Source organism: Triturus cristatus, chromosome 1_2 (assembly GCF_964204655.1).
Source record: "Triturus cristatus chromosome 1_2, aTriCri1.1, whole genome shotgun sequence".
Classification (NCBI taxonomy): Eukaryota; Metazoa; Chordata; class Amphibia; order Caudata; family Salamandridae; genus Triturus; species Triturus cristatus.
In genome coordinates, this window is record NC_140580.1 from 96,776,593 (window position 1) to 96,794,473 (window position 17,881).

The 17,881-nt window shown below is 44.0% G+C and overlaps 1 protein-coding gene across 2 annotated transcripts in view; it reads right to left on the reverse strand.

Annotated features, from left to right (window-relative positions):
- Positions 1 to 826: 826 nt before the first annotated feature.
- The window catches only part of INPP5F (inositol polyphosphate-5-phosphatase F), a 943,021-nt gene continuing 925,966 nt past the window's right edge, over positions 827 to 17,881 (reverse strand). For both annotated transcript variants that reach the window (XM_085602832.1, XM_085602840.1), the window contains exons 20-21: positions 6,380 to 6,467; positions 827 to 3,120 (exon numbers count right to left, since the gene is read on the reverse strand). In XM_085602832.1, the coding sequence (XP_085458958.1) occupies positions 1,968 to 3,120; positions 6,380 to 6,467 (1,241 nt within the window). In that variant the 3' untranslated portion in view covers positions 827 to 1,967. The remainder of the gene's footprint in view (positions 3,121 to 6,379; positions 6,468 to 17,881) is intronic.

Here is a 17,881-nt window from a genome sequence, read left to right on the forward strand (position 1 = left end):
GGGTTGGAATGCCTGCTCATGACAGCAGCCACTGTGACAAATTGATTTATTTAATATATAGTACCATACGATACCTAACGTTTAAAAGACAATCAGATTCAGATAAGACCTTGCACACCGTTTGCAGGGCCCCAGTTTTAAGGTTGCGTCAATCAGAATATAAACTTTATTTTACAATTTAATTTACAACCGCGGTGAAACTATAGAATTGCTGCAAAATGTTTAACATGCGATTGTCAGATATTCCTTTGTATGATGGGCACATGCTGATGAGGTTTGCGGGGGTCAACAGGGGTTAACAAGCATTTGCAATGTAATAGGTCTCGCATTTACGCGAGTTTAAGCTATTGGCATTGTAAATGACAATGCCTTTTATTTATGTTTGAAAAACGAAAACACAAATAAAAGGCATTGTTATTTGCAATGTGAATAGCTCAAACTCGCGTAAATGCGAGACCTATTGCATTGTAAATGCTTGTTCTATGATGGTAGCTACCATCCACGGATGGATCCTATAAGTGGCCCTAGACTCTTAGTGGTCTCACAGCTACCTCTTATATTTCATTGCACCACTTCAGTCGAGGGTGTATGAAATCTCATAATACTTGTTATATCATCTATTCGAAATTATAGTTTAGAAAGCATACCTTGTACTTGTATCGAGACATTTGTGGTGAAGTTTGATTGTGAAGACATAATCATAGGTGTCCTGGTGCATGTGACCAGATACACAATGAGGCAATTGCCAGTAGAGAAGTCACAGAGGAGCAATTTACGGTTACTAAAAAAGACCTTAACTTTCTTCAGTGAGGAAAAACCAGCAACAGGAGTCTCAGACAATTTATTATATGATCTTAATGCAGGAATATGTCATCAATTGCTACTGATCAGTCTTAGTGCTTTTCATAATCATTATTATCTAGGTATTAGTCACTGCGAATTTGAATGATGTCTTCCACATGATTTAGGTCCTGTAGTGCTTTTATGCTCCTTAGCACTGAAAGCACAAAAACCTGTTATAGGAGATGTGGGAATTTATTCGGTGCATAGGGCAACTGAACATTGTTTTTAGAATCAAAGAAAGTTGCAATACCAGTAGCTTTATTTTTTGATGCATTCAGTACATACACTGTTATTTTAAATTCATGTTGGATTGTAAAAGTATTATAAATTGTTTTATTTCACGATTGAAATAACGTTTTTAGCGTGTTTCAGAATGGATGTTGTTTCTGGTATTATGGATGGGAGGCCTGCTTAAGGATGTTTAATACTATTGCAGGAAGGCCCTCTTTTGACAGTTGTTCACCATTTTGTAACAAAATAAATCTAAAAACGTAATTTTTTCTACTTTTGTTTATTTTCCCTATAACTCTTAAGGCTTCTATCATATGTTCTCTGCACACAGCCTCAACACTTTAAAGAAACAATTTGTACAGTGTGAAAAAACAGAACAAGTATCCATTTTCACAATAACTCGTTTAAGAGGAATGTGTCTAAAATGTGGATATTCACAAATTCTTAAGGAGCTAGGTTAGTAAAAAAAAGTCTATAAATAAATAGAGCACTTGACAGTAAAATGTTTTGCTTGGGCAAGACTGTAACTAATCATCTATTCTTTAGTAATGTAACACCACACCTTCCTCGGCCTCATCTCAGAGAACTGGAAGTTGGTCTCAAAACCCCAAGTTTTGGCTTGCAACGTACCAGTGCAAATGTAACCTGTACAAGGATTTCTTTTTTACATCCAGTGTTATACTATACATGTTTCCCATTGTCCCATCTTTAAAACTCTCCTTAGGACTCAGTCTGCTGCAAAAACGATATATGTAAACATAATAATTAATAATAGTGATCCCAAGCCACTGGAAGGCAGTACATGTTATGACAAGCTTTTCGTGTCAAACACTCCTCTGTACTCCTCTGACATGTAAGATGGAGAAGATTCAAGTTCATCAGTTCACCACTTCCTAGATTTGAATGATTCGTGTCTGGCATTGCGTGAGCTTTTCTTTGAGTTCATTCTGGGGAGCCTTATTGACACTTTCTGGTTCTGGGCTCTTCTGCACCTTAGCTACTGCAAAGTTAATTCCTTGGGTCAAGCCAGCCTGGGTGATGTTAGCCACCTGAACCATGGAGCTCCGTATCTTTGCAAAGGGAGAGACATCCCTGCCATTGTTGGTGTCAGAAGAGAAAGGCTCTGTCGTTGGCCCAGTTTCTGTTGTGGCGACTTGAGGGCTCTTCTCTGTAGATGAAACAGATTTAGGCTGTTCCGAGGGAAAAAGTTGAAAGCCTGATTCAGAGATCTGGACAGGCAACTGTGAAGGTCTTGGGAGGTGCTCTACTACTGCTTCTTGTTTAGTTTGGGTTTTATTACATGAAGCTGTATTATTATGGAGGGGTTCTTCCAGTGCCTTATGGGACGCAGGTTCATCCTTTGAATGGTTCGTTGTTTTCGTTTGTGCATCTTGTACAAACTTGTGGCAGTAGGCATCAATAGGAGTATCAAAGTCAATCAGTACTTCATGGGGTATGGGACTATTTTGGTTGGAACAATGTTCATCACCCTCAGTGTTTGCTGCATTGCCTTCAAATTCCGTCACATGTATCTCTGTAGGTATGTTCATTTCAGTACTGCTCATGGATTGTGACCGGCTCCCCAGTCGTGGGACAGCTGCAATGATCCCACAACTGGGAAGCACATAGTCGACCTGCCCAATATCTTCCAAGGAATCTGCCAGCTGGTGTTCATCATCGGATTTGGAATTTGGCAAAAACTCATCAGAATAGAATGAGTCGCTGTCTGAAGAGAGGTCCAGATCAGATCCAACTCGGCCTTTGCTGTCCAGAGTAGTACTCTCCAAGCTACTGTCAGATTTCCAAAGGCTGACCTTCAGATTTGGTCGAAGGAAGGATTTAACCTCTGGTTTGGGAAAGTTGCCAAACTTCCGGAGGTTGCTGATATTAACGTTAGATTTGGTCTGTTTGACTTTCTGATTTAGGGATGAAATCTTGCTGATCAAGAAGTTCTTGCCCTGGGTCAGTCCTGTGGTGTTCAGTCCAAGCCCTGCTGTATTCTTGGATTTAATACCCAAGATGTCTTCGTGGGGCTTGCTGCTCTTTCTGAGAAAAAAAAGTACATACATGTTACTTCTAAAACATTCCTCTCAGGATAACCATTAAAAATTAAACCTACACAAATGACAGCTCTGATTTTCTATGTAAATTATTAAATGTTTTCTATTCTCTTTGATGGATAATGCCAAGATTCTTGTTCTCATCATGCATTGTTATTAACCACTTACATCAGATAAAAAACACATAACTATGCTTTTGGGCCAAGCTAACATAGACCCAGAGGCTTGACAATTAAATCTGACCCTTCAGAACACAAATCACAAATGTACAGGACCTTCTAAAAATCTGTTTATTTTTAAGAGTACAAATCTGCAAAAGCCATGTTCAAATAACACCTTCCTGCCTGAATCAAACAGTGTAAAACAAAAATTGGCAAGGTGATGTCATTATACCTTTGTCCCTTTTCCTCATCAGCATCCATCCAGTTGTGGCCACAATCAGATGTCAAGACTTGTCTGCCAGTCAACTATCATGTACTCACCCACAGCACCATCCCGGGTGCTCTGTGTTACATGGAGAACTTTCACACTCAGGAGCCTGGTGTGTGCAAATTATCTTTTCGGCACAGCTTGTGACCCAGTGTGTATCCTATTACAGTTGGCTGATGGCTCCTTGTCATGACACATTTTGCAGGCGCAGCAACAGAAAGATCCTCACAAGACCCATTCTGGCTACATATTTCACCTATGTCCTGTGAACTCAAGTGCAACTATAGATGATACATCTGCAGAACTGCTTGCCACCATGACACCAAGCACCAAGCAGACAGAATTTGCATTCAAGCCATCCTTTCTATGGCACTATCTAGGTAATTCAGTTGCACAAAATGTTCCTAAAGCGTTTAAATACAGGTGCAGATGAGTACTTTGATGCATCAGCAAAAGCGCTCAATGTATCTTTGACTGCTTAAGTAAACACCGAATATGATCTCTTCATCCTGAGACTGAGACAGACCCACCAAGAACAAGAGGAATCAATCAAACAATTCTATGGGTGCCTAAGAGAGCTTTACAACACGTACATAGTAATAAACCCGAAGAGGAGTTAGGGGCACAAATTAATCAAAAGTACCAACCCCCAAAGCGGTGGCCACTCATTCTGCTAAGCTATATGTGTTACAAACATGACACAAGCTATACATTTTCTATGTGCTTTGCACATGGAGGAGGCATTTTGTGCTGTCCAGGTTCAAGAAAAAAGCATTAAACAAGTGCACAGATTATGGAAACATGGAGTCGGCACACAGGAAGGAAGTTGGCAAGGGAGGGGTTGCCCATGCAGATATTTCAAATAATTAAGTCTTAACGTAAGGAATCAGAAACATTTCAAAAAGGTAGGAGAGTGTCCAACACCCCTTACAAAAAGGAGTAGGTGGAAGTTATATCTTTGGTCTACCCTAAAGGAACAGCATCCAACATCAAGTCACAATTCAATGCTAACATGTACGGTAACAAAATGTCATGGCAGGCTAACAGATGACAATCCAGTTATGAGTGCACATATTATTCCAAACACAAAGCACTTCATGGTTAAATTTCCATGAGAAAACAAACTGAGACTTACACTATACACAGAAGGCATTTTCTAATGTACAAGCAGTCTTTACCAGATTCCAGTACTGCTCTATACCATTCTTCTTTGACCTGGATTTCAATCATGCTACAGAAAGCATCAGTCGCACTTTAGGATTAAACACGTGTTGGCATTGAAGTTCAAGGAAGAATACAACATTTTTAATGTTTTTTTAAAGAGCTCCCCCAGTAAATGTGTTGGACAGCTCCCTGCAAGGATATTTGTCATTGTGGAAGTGCCTTTAGCACCTCACTGAAAAGTATTTTAATACCCAAGCCAGCTAACCAGCCACATTTCGGTGTATGAGTGGATACAGCACTCCAGAAGGATGTCAAATGCTTCCTGCTTTTCTTTAGTTTTTTTGGTATTTGACCAAAAGTCCCATCAAACGTAATTATGATTGACTGATTAAATAGTGTGTGTGTGTGGCACTCCTCAAAACCAGAGCACATTCCATCTTTGGAAAATAATGTTTGTTTGCTCTCCTTGTCTGGAAGAACAGCAGGTCTGGAATAGAACCTTTCCAACGACCTATAAATTAAAGGTTGTAAAAATACTGCCATTAGAAAACATTTAGGTGGTCATTTAATAGTCAGGAATACTAGGAAATCTGCCAAAATGGGCAGATGCTCCATTTGCCCCTCACTCACATGACCCCTCTTTTATAGGTCAGGGGAGTATGTCAGCCTGCCCTAAATTAGTCCGCTGATGTCTTGCTAAGTCGCAAAAAGCACGACAAATGTAATCCCTACTTGGATGTCCACAAACTTTGGAGCAACTCTTAGAGCGCTGAAAAGAAATGTGGAGGACTGGACACTATGAAGAAGCATGGAAATGAGAGCTCATGAAAATGAGAATTGTGAGTAAAGGTAGCAAAGATGTGAGAGATCTGCAATGTCTGCTATGGGAGCCATAATAAACAATTGGTATGTCTGGTACGAAAAGTTATTATTCAGTGGTTATTAAGACAACAAGAAGTAAATGGACACAACTAAACGGAGGCCTTGAAAGTTTAATCCACACAAGAACCTAAAAAAAAAGTAGTAATCTGTTTGAATCAAATACCAAAACGAAAAAGATGAATAAGGTGCACACGTCCTTACAACTTGTTTGTAACAAAGTCAATAGGTTGCGCTTTTGAAAGACGTTAGCTGCACTTTTTTGCTTAGCCGGAGCAAAATAAAGCCAAAACATGGTGCCAATGTGATTACACATGCATGTGCATGCTTACGTCATGACAAGGTGAACAATTTTTTAATTTACTATTCCAAGATTCCAGACGCCAATCTTGAAGTAGTAGTAAATTAAGAAGAACATAAAAAATGTGCAAAAACGCAGTTAGTTAAAGGAGGGCACTGATAGCAAAGAAGCTGCCGGGTCCTTTTAATTTTTTGGGAATAAAACCTGTTAGGGCAGGGGTAGCAACAGAGGAACGATGGGGAAGGGATTCATACAATAAAATGACTGATGGGAAGAGGAAACAATGGACAAGCCAGGGTTTGGGGGAAAACACAGATGGTGCAATGTGAAGAGCAAAACAGCACATGGGAGAGAGAAAAATACACATGCACTCCCATGGATGGCTGATAACGAAAATCACATTGTATGTACTGGTGCTACACCCAATAGGTCTTTTAACAACTATAGGTGAGACCTAAAGAACTGAACTCACCTTTCTAATTTCTTCTCTACGATGGACACGTCTAACTCAAGGGCTTGCTTGGTGATCTTGAGCATTTCTGCAATACACTGTAGGGTGTCTGAAATCAAAGCAATAGCCCAACATACACTAGTTTAGTAACAACATTGCCCGAGTCAAATTCTTCTTTAGTATAGTTTTTTCAGCATTCATAAATATTCTTTGAAAGTATACACAATGTGATTCAGTAGTTACACACTCCTGGTTTTCACATATGGGACATCCTCAGTTAGACTGAATAAGAACAATAGTAGCACAATTATGTGAAAGAACCCCTAGGAAGAGACAGAAGATCAAAAAGGTAACCCACCTACCTTTTTAAGTGCATCAGAAGAACCATAAATATCAATGCCAAATCTTATTCAGGCTATCTCTTTTTTACAAATGTATATACTGCTTACACTAGGCTTGCCAAATGTAAAAAGCCCTCACATACATTATCTCAACTAACTGTCTAATAAGAGACTTAGGGTTACCTACAATTTCCCCACCAACACATGTTACTGCTACCAGAGTCCATGCCTTAGTCAGCACTGCAGTTCCAACAGGTCTTCAAGTGAATCAGATCCATCTCAAGAATATTTCAGGGGAAGAGGTACAACCTTAACAAACATGTTCTGTTACATCCAGTGTATTCTAAAAGATCATGTTACTTACCTTCGGAAACGACTTTTCTGGTACAGATTATCTAACCATAGAATCCTCACCTTAGAATATTACCCAGGTATCAGACTGGAGCTAGAAAACCTTAAGCAGTACCCCTGTGCACCAGTAGTTTGCATTGGATGTGAAGTATGCAATGCCTATATAGGTGCTGGAGGGGCGGGGATTGGACAGCATGCTGGCTTTGGTTCCCACATCTTCTGTGGGAGCTGCGTCCAAAGGCAGGAAAGGGCTGGGAAGCCTGTTGACCTTGGGGTATGGCTGGATTTACAGGGAAGAATTTAAAAATCTGGTGGTACCCCGACTCTCCTTAAAGCACGTAAGTGCTGAATTGGCCTTATCACTGAACAGGCGAGAGCCGTCGAAGGGCAAGTCTATCAGAGCCGACTGGACAACCCAGAGAAGCCAGCTGATCGGAGCTAGTTGTGGCAATATAGTGCCACCGTGGAGGAGACATCCCTGGTGAGCAAATCAGTGGTGTTCAACCCACAGCAGGGAGAGAACTTTGCTCTGTCCCTTCCATCGATAATGGCTAGGTTCTGTATGGCTCTGGCCTCCTCCGAAACCATGGGCAGCACTGGTGCGATCGTGTCCCACATGTTGTGGGAGTAGGGGAGCAAGATGTATGCAGGGTTTACTGACTGCAATGCTAGGATGGTAGAAGAGAAGTGGCTCTTTCCAAAGGTGTCCAGCCTCTTGGATTCCCTGTATGGCAGTTGAGACCTGCTCCCCAAGGCTCTTGGGCGTTGGGTGAGTAAAGTTGGGCCCCCGGGAGCAGTGTGGTGGCGACGGGCAATCGTCTTGTGCACAAGAATATCTGTGCAGGGCTTTGCCCAAGTCCCCAGGACAGTGTCTATGAGGGCTATGTTGAAGGGAAGCAGGGCCTCTAAAGTACCTCAGCTAAGACATTGATCTTAACCTGGACAAAGGGAAGCTGCAGGTCAAGGACCACTGCCACCCTCCTCATCACCAAAGAAAAGGACACACCTTCCTCCGTGGCAGATCCCGGAGACGAGATCAGGTCAGCATCCGGAGAGGTGTCCAGCCACTAGCATCTCCCAGCTCCTCGCACAAGTTGTCATCTCATCGGAGGGGTAATGAAATTGGTAGGCGTCATCATCACCCCTCCCAAAGTCCAATTCTGCACTAGGCAAGTCAAAGGCCTGGGGCAGCTTGTCCGAGTCAGATGTCTGGCATGGTCCGGATGGCGCTGGTGTCTACTGGTGCCATCTCACAGTCAAACAGGACAATGAGGTCTGCATTGTTGGGTGGCATCAACAATATTGGGAGGACAAGTTCTGGTGTAGGCTTTGTGATTGGAGTCGGTCTGGATCCAAGGGGCCCAGTTGGCATTGGGAGCAGGCACACCGGTGGTACCGCAGCTGGGGCACCTTTCTTGTCTGTGGGGCCCGAAGGCATGTCGGAGCAGAGGGAGCCAGGTGCCCAACAATGGAATGCATGGCCACATGAAACTACTTATGTTGGGCAGGGGTCACTCCGGCTCCGGGGAAGTCAAGGATGTATGGAGTGGATCCAGCCTCCAGCTCTGCTGGAGTGTGGGGGTATGGGGCCTAGAAGCACGAGATCCAAGGGGAGAAGGTCAAGTCCGTCTGGACTTCTTCTTGTGCTTCTTTGACTTACCCGAGTTTGTTGACGATGACGACTTGGACTTCGAAGATGAACGATCGCAAGACTGACTCCACGACTGGACATTATAGCTCACTTCGAAACAGGACCCAGAATGATGCAGTGCTTTCTTGTGCCATGCCGCCAAGAGCTTCATGGCTCTCACCCAGATTACCTTCATGCGCATCAACCAACAGTTGGCATGGGCTCTGAAGTCCAGGCCCGACCCCAGATACCAAGGACAAACCAAGTTGGGATCAGAAACAGACACCTGTCTTTGATATTCCCTGCGAGGCTTAAAACCTGTGGGTTTCTTAGTGGACATGTCCCTAGCCACTGGGAGCAAGTTTCTCAAAAACAGTCGAAAAAGATGGTCAAAAAGTGACTGCGGTAGCTTTCTGGATCCGTCCTGTTGGTATGGAAAGAGAGGAACTGATATCAGCACACCGGGGTGGAACCTACATAGGTAGCGAACACATCACTTACGATGCAGAGCCTATTGATGACACGTACTGGCCTGCAAAAAACATTCTGGATTCACTCTGACGCCTTGGAAATATTTTAAGGTGAGGAATCTACGGTTATAAGTCTCTATAAGAATCACATTTGCATCTATTAATGTTTAACAAAATATTATTGCAATTATGTTCGTTCAGTATTAACTTCAATTACACAAAAATATGCAGAACCCCACAGTGAATACAGGGAAACCAATAGCAGCTATTCCGAAAGAAAATGAGAAAGGATTTATGTTGTAAACATTATAAGCTTATTAGTTTTCAGAAAACTTCACCATACAGGTAAACTTATTATAGGACTCTGAAACTTGTGTGATAGTGTAACACAAGGTATGATCACAGTTTTCCAGGTAAGAAAAGGGATGACACCAAGATGCCCCTTTTTAACATGAATGTTTAATTTTGTGTTAGAAACCCTGGCACTTTTAAATGTATTAAAGAACTTACAGTATGGGAATACAAGATCATATTGTTAATTCGCTCACTCTTTGAGCACTCAGTTCCAAGACTCCTAGTAATGACCTACGAATGACCATAGGACTGAAAAAGATTTCAGAAGAGCCTTGTGGCAAACATTACATATATCATTCTATGCAACACATTCAAATCACTGAAACCTCAGCTTTAAGACAAACAAAGCACACAAAGTTGGTAAATCTCTTTTTTAAAACATTTACATGTGGATTTAAGAAAAAACAATCACAAGTCCCCTTTCATGGCTTTGAAGTAACAAACCTCCCTTTAGTCGATCTAGCAATAATATGATTGCAATCCTTACTGCACAAATGACATCATAAAGAGACAAAATGATGATGTAGATAGCAGAATCCTATACAACAGCTTTTTCCAGAACAGGAATTCATCTTAACCTGTAGAAGTGCTTGAACTGAAGAAGTAAACTATCTTCAGTAACCCAGGACTGGACGTGTGTGTGTGTGTGTGTGTTTCCTTTACAGGTTCTTTACTCTAGCAAGTTGGGAGCCTGGATGTACTTTTTACAGCCTTATGGTGCACCAATTGTGTCTGAGGGACTTGATCCAAGAAACAACGTTTGAAAAAAATATGATACAGCCTAAGGCACTCCAAGCCCATCCAACAACATCAAGATAAGTTAGAAACCTAGGAGTAACCATGGATTCAGATCTATCCTTGATACTGCAGGCTAACAACGTCACAAAGAGTGCCTTCTATACAATGAAAACACTGCATCGCATCTTCCCAGACCTTGCACACCAAAATAAACTGCAAGCCATCCTCATACTCGTAAACGCTGAGCTTCACCATACAAACAGCCTATACCTTGGTGCACCTGCATTCATTATACGCAAAAAACAACTCATCTAAAATGCAATCACCCTTGCACAACAAGCATATAATGTCTACACACGGGAGGAGGCTAATAATAAACTCACGAAAACGCAGCACACCATATATGAACTTGGCGACAAAGCGGGTAGGCTTCTGGCCTGGTTAGAAAAGAAGTAGAGTGTGAGTAGATGGGTGGCACAGATTCGATTAGGTGATGGACAGATGACAGCTGCTCCCCAACGCATAACTGAGGCGCTGGCGGCGCATTACAAAACAGTATACACACCAACCGCCACTACTTCAAGGGAATTCCTCCAAGACATACACATGCCCACGCTAAGTCCGGATGCAGTAGCAGCTCTGTAAGCAGATATAACACCGAAGGAACTCACACAAGCGATAGGGGCACTCCACACGGAGAAGGCGGTGGGGCCCAATGGTATACCGGTGGAACTCTACAAGCATGCGGTGCCTCAACTGGTCCCACATCTACTAGCCATGTACAAGGATAGTTTAGAGAAGGGGATCCTCCCTAGAGATCAGCGCCTGGCTACCATAGTAGCGATACAGAAGCCTGGCAAACCGCCACAGGAATGTATGTCCTACAGACCAATATCCTTGATAAATGCAGAAGCCAACATTTTACCTAAGACACTGGCTACCAGACTGCAACCACACCTCTCCACTGTGATTCATCCAGACCAGTCCGTATTAATGCCCAACCGCAATACTGCACTCAATCTGAGGAGGCTACACAGTGTTATAGAACGCAGATCCACCATGGCAGAGGACGCAGTTATACCATCATTGGACGCGCGAATGGCGTTCGATTTGGTGGAATGGCCTTTTTTTTTTTGCAGTCCTCCGCCACCTGGGGTTCGGACCCAAATTCTGTGCCTGGATCCAATTATTATATAATCAGCCGCTGGCTCAAGTGGTGGTTAACGGCCATATATCGGCTGACTTTCCATTAGGAAGGGGGACAAGACAAGGTTGCCCTTTATCACCACTTCTGTTCGCTATAGTGCTCGAGCCCCTGGCGGCCTGGATAAGGCAAGACCCAGTGATACGCAGACTGCGGTGGGCACCGGGATGGGCAGACAGGATCTCCTTGTATGCGGATGACATACTGTTATACTTAACGTCCCCGGCGCGTTCCATCAACTGCCTCTTAGATATATGCACGGCCTATGGTAAAGTCTCAGGATATACGATAAACTGGGCGAAGTCGCGTCTCTATATCCTACATGGCTCCCCCACGGATGCACCCTTCAGGTGGCTGTGGAGGGCTTTACATATCTTGGGATATTTATAACATATGACCACACGCACTTCACTGCTCAAAACCTGATGCAGCCTTTGATAAGATTTAAGGGCGACGTCAAGCACTGGCGTACACTGCCACAAACACTGTTGGGAAGGGCAGCCCTTTTCAAAATGGTTGCACTTCTTAGATTCCTTTATGTGCTGCAAAACACACCATTCCCGATCCCTGCAACATACATCACAGTGATTAATGCGGAATTGACGACACTGCTCTGGGATGGGAAAACTCCCTGAATAGCTATGAACAAATTAACGAGAAGCTGGTATGATGGCGGCATCACACTTCCTGACATAAAAATATACTATTGGGCATCACAGTTGGTTGCTATTAATCAGTGGCTCCATATACCCCAGGAAGACCCAGCGTACTGAATGGATAGGCACCTACTGGAGGATGCGGGGATTATGGGAGCACTATACAACAGAAAGAGACGGTATACCTCACAGGTCCAACAGCGCACACGGTGCAAGTCTGGCTCACGGTACAGAAAGCACTGGGATGGGAGGGAGTTATTACACAAGCCATGCCACTATGGGACACAAAGAGGCCGGGTACACTGCGCAATACCAAAGGCTTTACCAAATGGGACCTGATAGGAATATCAAAAGTCGGTGACCTGTGGAAGAGGGGGGAAAGGTTGTTACCTTTGCTCATCTACAGGCCAACTACGGCTTAGCACAGACAGAAATATTCCGGTACATGCAGATTAGACACGCCCTCCAGTCTTTGATCCTGCCGGGAACACTACTGGAGGAATCCTCGCCCTTAGAAGACCGGCTACTAACAGATCACCTTCACAAAAAGGCAATTCCACAAACTTACCGGAAAATTGTTAATAACCGTCCGGACCCCCTGGCATCATTGAAGACACGATGGGAAATAGATACCGGGGAAATAGATGAGGCAGACTGGAGGGAGGCACTGGCGTCCCCTAGGGAGGCAGTGATACCATCAAGGCTTAGATTGGTGCAATTAAAAATTCTGCACCGTACATATTACACTTGGACTCTACTACATACAATACACCGGGCAGACACGCCACTTTGTCTCAGACAGTGTGGAGAGCCAGGTACATTTTACCATACTCTCTGGCTTTGTCCAGAGATAGCGAGATATTGGAGAGCGGTGATGCGCACACTCTCACAAGTTACGGAAGTTGCGATTCTTCCCGAACCAAAACGCTGTCTTCTTAATATCTGGGAACCCACAGACTTAAACAACACAGCCCAAGACTGGGTAACAATGGGCATGACAATGGCAAAACTGAATATTGCGCAACGTTGGGGGTCCAGGCTCAACCCTACCCTAGGGCAATGGTGCAGAGATATGGACCCAGCTATGGTGGCAGAGAAAGCAGTCTATGTTCACCGAGGATGCCCCAAAAAATGGACAAGGGTGTGGGGAAATTGGAACACCTATCGTGGAAATATATGCGAACCCCTCCCACAAGAGACATCTGAGTCAGATAACAGTGAATGATCGCACCTTGAATTATGACACTATTATAGGGTTGTAACTGGTCTCCCGTCTCAGTGCACGCAGAGACAAGATGTTGCTGTCTGTATGCTCCGAGACTACTATACCTACGATATTGTATCTATGATGTACACCATAATCTATTGATGTAACATAAGATTTTGTGATGCTATGCAAAATGTTAATAAAAATGTTCTACAAAAAAAAAAAAATGCAATCACAAGGCTTCCTCTCTGCCTTCACCCAAAAGAGCGCATGGCTCCAGTCCTGCAATCGCTCCGCTGGCTACCTATAGGCAAAAGGGGAATGTTTTAGACACTCTGCATTGTCCACAGAGCTTTACAAGGAAAATTACCACTATACCTACAAGCTAAATTCAAGCAATACAACCCAACCTGAACAATAAGCATCATTTGTAGGAGGCACTGCTTCTCCGGTACAAGATGCCATGCTCTGGAGCCCACTACCAGCCAGCTTTAGAAGCATCGAGGAGTATGTAACCATCCGAAGACAGTTGAAAACATGGCTATTTCCTAGATAACAGTATTACCCACTTCACAGCAACAGAGCCCAGAAAACAATCACACCCTCAAGCGCAATCCTCAGGCTACAACCCGCAAACGGCAAACAACTCAACCAGCAAACTCCTTTCAATATGCAGGTAAATTAAGAAGAGCTCACCCGTTGCTCGCCGTGGCATTATATAGTTATGTACTTACATATATAACAGTTATGGCACACAATTAAGACTAATCTATATACACAACAGTCAGCAACAAATTAGATCTCACACCTCTTTAATTCACATAAGACAAATCTGCTGTTAAGGTTGTCCATCATCAGCAAGTGTAACAGCCATCACCAAACAAGCATGTCAATCAGGCGACAGCACCCTTTAGAACCCTCAACACAGAGGTTCCAGGCTCTCAGATTTTCTAGCACAAGCGAGAATGATATATCCCAAAAGAGAACCAAGCTTCAGGAGGGTCTGTACGAGGATGAGAGTGGGCCGCATGTGAATCTATGAAAGATACCAATACCGGAGAACCACAGTTACAGATAAGTAACTTATTTTCTTCGCCAGTATTGGATCTATCATAGATTTACATGGTTGAATCGGCATGGTTAGCATTGGATAGCAAAGCAAAATTACACCAATAAATGCATACACATTATTATCAAGCATATTGGAAGGTGGTTATCAAAAAGAGGCTCACATTATTGGAATAAGTGACGCAGAACTGCTTGTCCTACAGCTGCATCAGAATTCCAGGGAATAATGCTGAGTAAAAGTGTGCCTGTTGGACCAGGTCGCTGCTCTGAAAATCTGTTGTATGGGCACACCAGCAAAGAGAGCTGTCGATGTAGAGATCGCTCTGGTACAGTGAGCTTTAGCTGTAGTAGATAATCGTTTCCCTGCTTGCTGATGGCAAGATTGTATGGCTGAAGCAATCCATCTTGCTATAGTCTGTTTTGAAACAGAACTTCTCTCCTGAGATTCCCATATGCAATGAAGAGCTGGTCTGCTCTGCGGACGCCAACAGTCTTGTGTGTAGAATTTTAGACATTTTTTGACATCTAGAGAACATAAGGACCTTTCAGTCGGTGTTTGAGGACTTCTTTAGAATGACAGGTTCTTTAAATTGAAGGTAAAAGGGAACCTTAGGAATGAAAAACCTTGGGTTAGTCCGAAGAATTGCGCACTAATTGAACTAAACTAAATTGAAGGAAAGGCGGTTTAAAAGTGAATGCTTGGATGGCACTTACTCGTTTGGTGGTCTATGTAAGCGCTAGAAGAAGAGCAGTCTTCCAAGAGATGTATTTTAGCTCTGCCTTGTGAATGGGCTCAAATGGATCTCTCAATAACTGTGATAACACAATGTTGAGATGCCAAGGTGGAAGCGGTAGCCTCACTGGCGGAAACATCGAAAACAATCCCTTAAGAAACTGTTTTATGATTCTTGAGGAGCAGAGAGACAATGAATGACTGGTTCATCTAAATCTGGATATTGCTGCGAGATACACCTTGATGGAAGAGTGAGAGAGGCCAGATTTTGCCAGGTGAAGAAGGTTCGGAAGTATCTGCTCTGGTGAAGAATGAACAGGGTGTATCTGTGAGCTGGAATACCAGATACAAAACTGTTTCCACTTGGGTTTGTAGGTCTTGGTTTTGGACTGTGCTCTGGCATTGGCAAGAGCCTCTTGGAAATCAGATGAAATGGCTAGATCGGCAAACTCATGGTACTCAGGAAAAGGACATCAATCGAAGATATGTTGGGTTGGGATTATGGACCTGGCTCTGGAGGAGTTCTGTAAACCAAAACTGGCGGGCCACCTGGGTGCTATGAGAAGGATCCGAGAGGGCTCTTTTTTCATCTTTCTGAGTACCCCTGGGATAAAGAATATCAGAGGCAATGCGCAGGCAAAAATCTTTGACCATTCGATCAAAAATGCATTCCCCCACTATCCGACTTGGTGTCGCCAAATGGCAAGGTACTGGCATTTACTGCGGTTCTTGATGGTGGGAAAGAGATCAAACCTTGGCTTGCCCTCGAGATTAAAGTGGTGGTCTAGAGTTGGTTGATGAAGCTCCCACTGGTGGCATGTCGAGCTGGTTCTACTTAAAGAGTCTGCATGTACATTGGATATGCCTGGAACATATTCTGCTGTGAGAGTTATATTGTGTTGAATTGCCCAGGTCCATATTTGTTGAGCTTGCAAGGACAGTGTGGCTGACCTTGCCCGTCTTGTTTGTTCAAGTAGTGCATACATGTAGTGTTGTCGGTCCGAATCAGAACAGACGTTACTGCAGTCTTGGAGAGGAAGGATTTTAGAGCGAGTTAGATTACCTTGAGCTCTAAAAGGTTGATATGCAGAGTTGTTTGGTGGGTGTTCCATTTGCCTCTGACCGTCAAGTCTAGAAGATGGGCTCCCCACCCCTTGAGGGAGGCATCTGTTGTAATGACACATTGTGGAGATATTTTGGATGTGTGTCCACCACTGCAAAGCTTGCATCATCTTAGGAGCAATCCGAATGACATTGTCGAAAGAGCCGGTGGACTGCATCCACTGGCTGTCCAATTCCTCCTGTAGTGACCTTATGCATAACTGGCAATTTGGTATGGGGGGATGCAAGAGGAAAGCATTCCCAGCAGAGATTTGTAGATTCGTACAGAAACTGACCTTTTTGATATGCAATGATGTGCTAGGTTCACTGCTCCATTTAAGCTGCGCGACTGTGCGCGCGCGCACCTATGTGAATCCGGGAGCGCAGTGTTCTCTTTGAAGCGCGCACACACCACGAGAGGCAAGTATTCATGTTAATCACAGCGCCGTGTCGAAGCATGATGGGCGCTGCGATTAACATGAATACTTGAAGGAAAGAAGACAATCTGCCCCCCCTGCGCTGTCTTAAGAAAAGTCATCCAGCAAGCCCAAAAGCACAACGTGTACTTTCATAATCATTAACAAACATTAGTGATTGTGAAAGCACACATGGTGCTGTTGGGCTTGCTGCGTGCCTTTTCTTAACAAAGCGCAGCAGTTTGCGTGCCTTTTTGAAAGTTTTCATGCTAAGTGCAGCCCCGTGTGTAAGCATGTCGGGAGCTGCAGTAACATGAACACTCTCAAAAAGGCACTCAATCTGCTGTGCGATGTTAACAAAAGCCTCACAGAGATTTTCATTGACTGGGGCTGAATGTGCCCCTCCGCCACCTGGGTTAGGGAACCTCTGACCCCTGTGGGAGTTTTTCTGAGTATCGCATCGTAGGGGGTGGCGGCAGAAGGGCTGCCTGATAGGAGGGGTGTAAGGAGGACAGGTGAGAGGTCTCTCCACCGTAAGTCGTAATCAAGTGCCCGGACCTCCCAGTTTCTTTATAGACTTGTTGTAAAACGCCCAAGCAGTCCGCTTCAGGGCGCGAGCACAGGAAGAGGGGGGGCTGAATAGTCCTCCAACATGAATGGGCGTGTGACCTGCATGTGTTACTGAACGCAGTTAGTGCACTTCACACGTACTAGCATGGGACTCTGGTGACATTAAACACCCCTCTAGCCCCCAAGAGAAGTGCCCAGCACCCCTAGGCTCCCCCACCCCTCCCGCCCTGCACTCCTGTCCCAGGGCAGTGATAATCCAATCAGCGGCTTGGATCATTGCGATCGGATCTTAAAAGATCTGAAGGCGTCCCGTGCCGTGCCGTGCCGTGCTGCAAGAAAAGACCACAGTCGTCGGCCACTCAGATAGAACTCATGACTACTACTAACTGTAACATGATGTTGATTTTAATAGAACATTAATAATCCATTAACCTTTAGCTACGAGGCTGAGCCTGCAAGTTACGTAGTAATACGCGGACTGGCTGAGCTGAGCTGACTGTACTGTCAGTACCAGGAAAGCCCTGTAATTACACTGTGTATGGTTGCTCTCGGCCTCCAGAACCCGTCTTTCACTGACTGAGTAATCAATTTGTTGTCAAGCAACACTCGTTTTGGAGTGCTTTCTTAAATTACATTGTTAACTAGGGAGAAATCGGCGGTCAAACAGTTACTGGCCCACCGTCG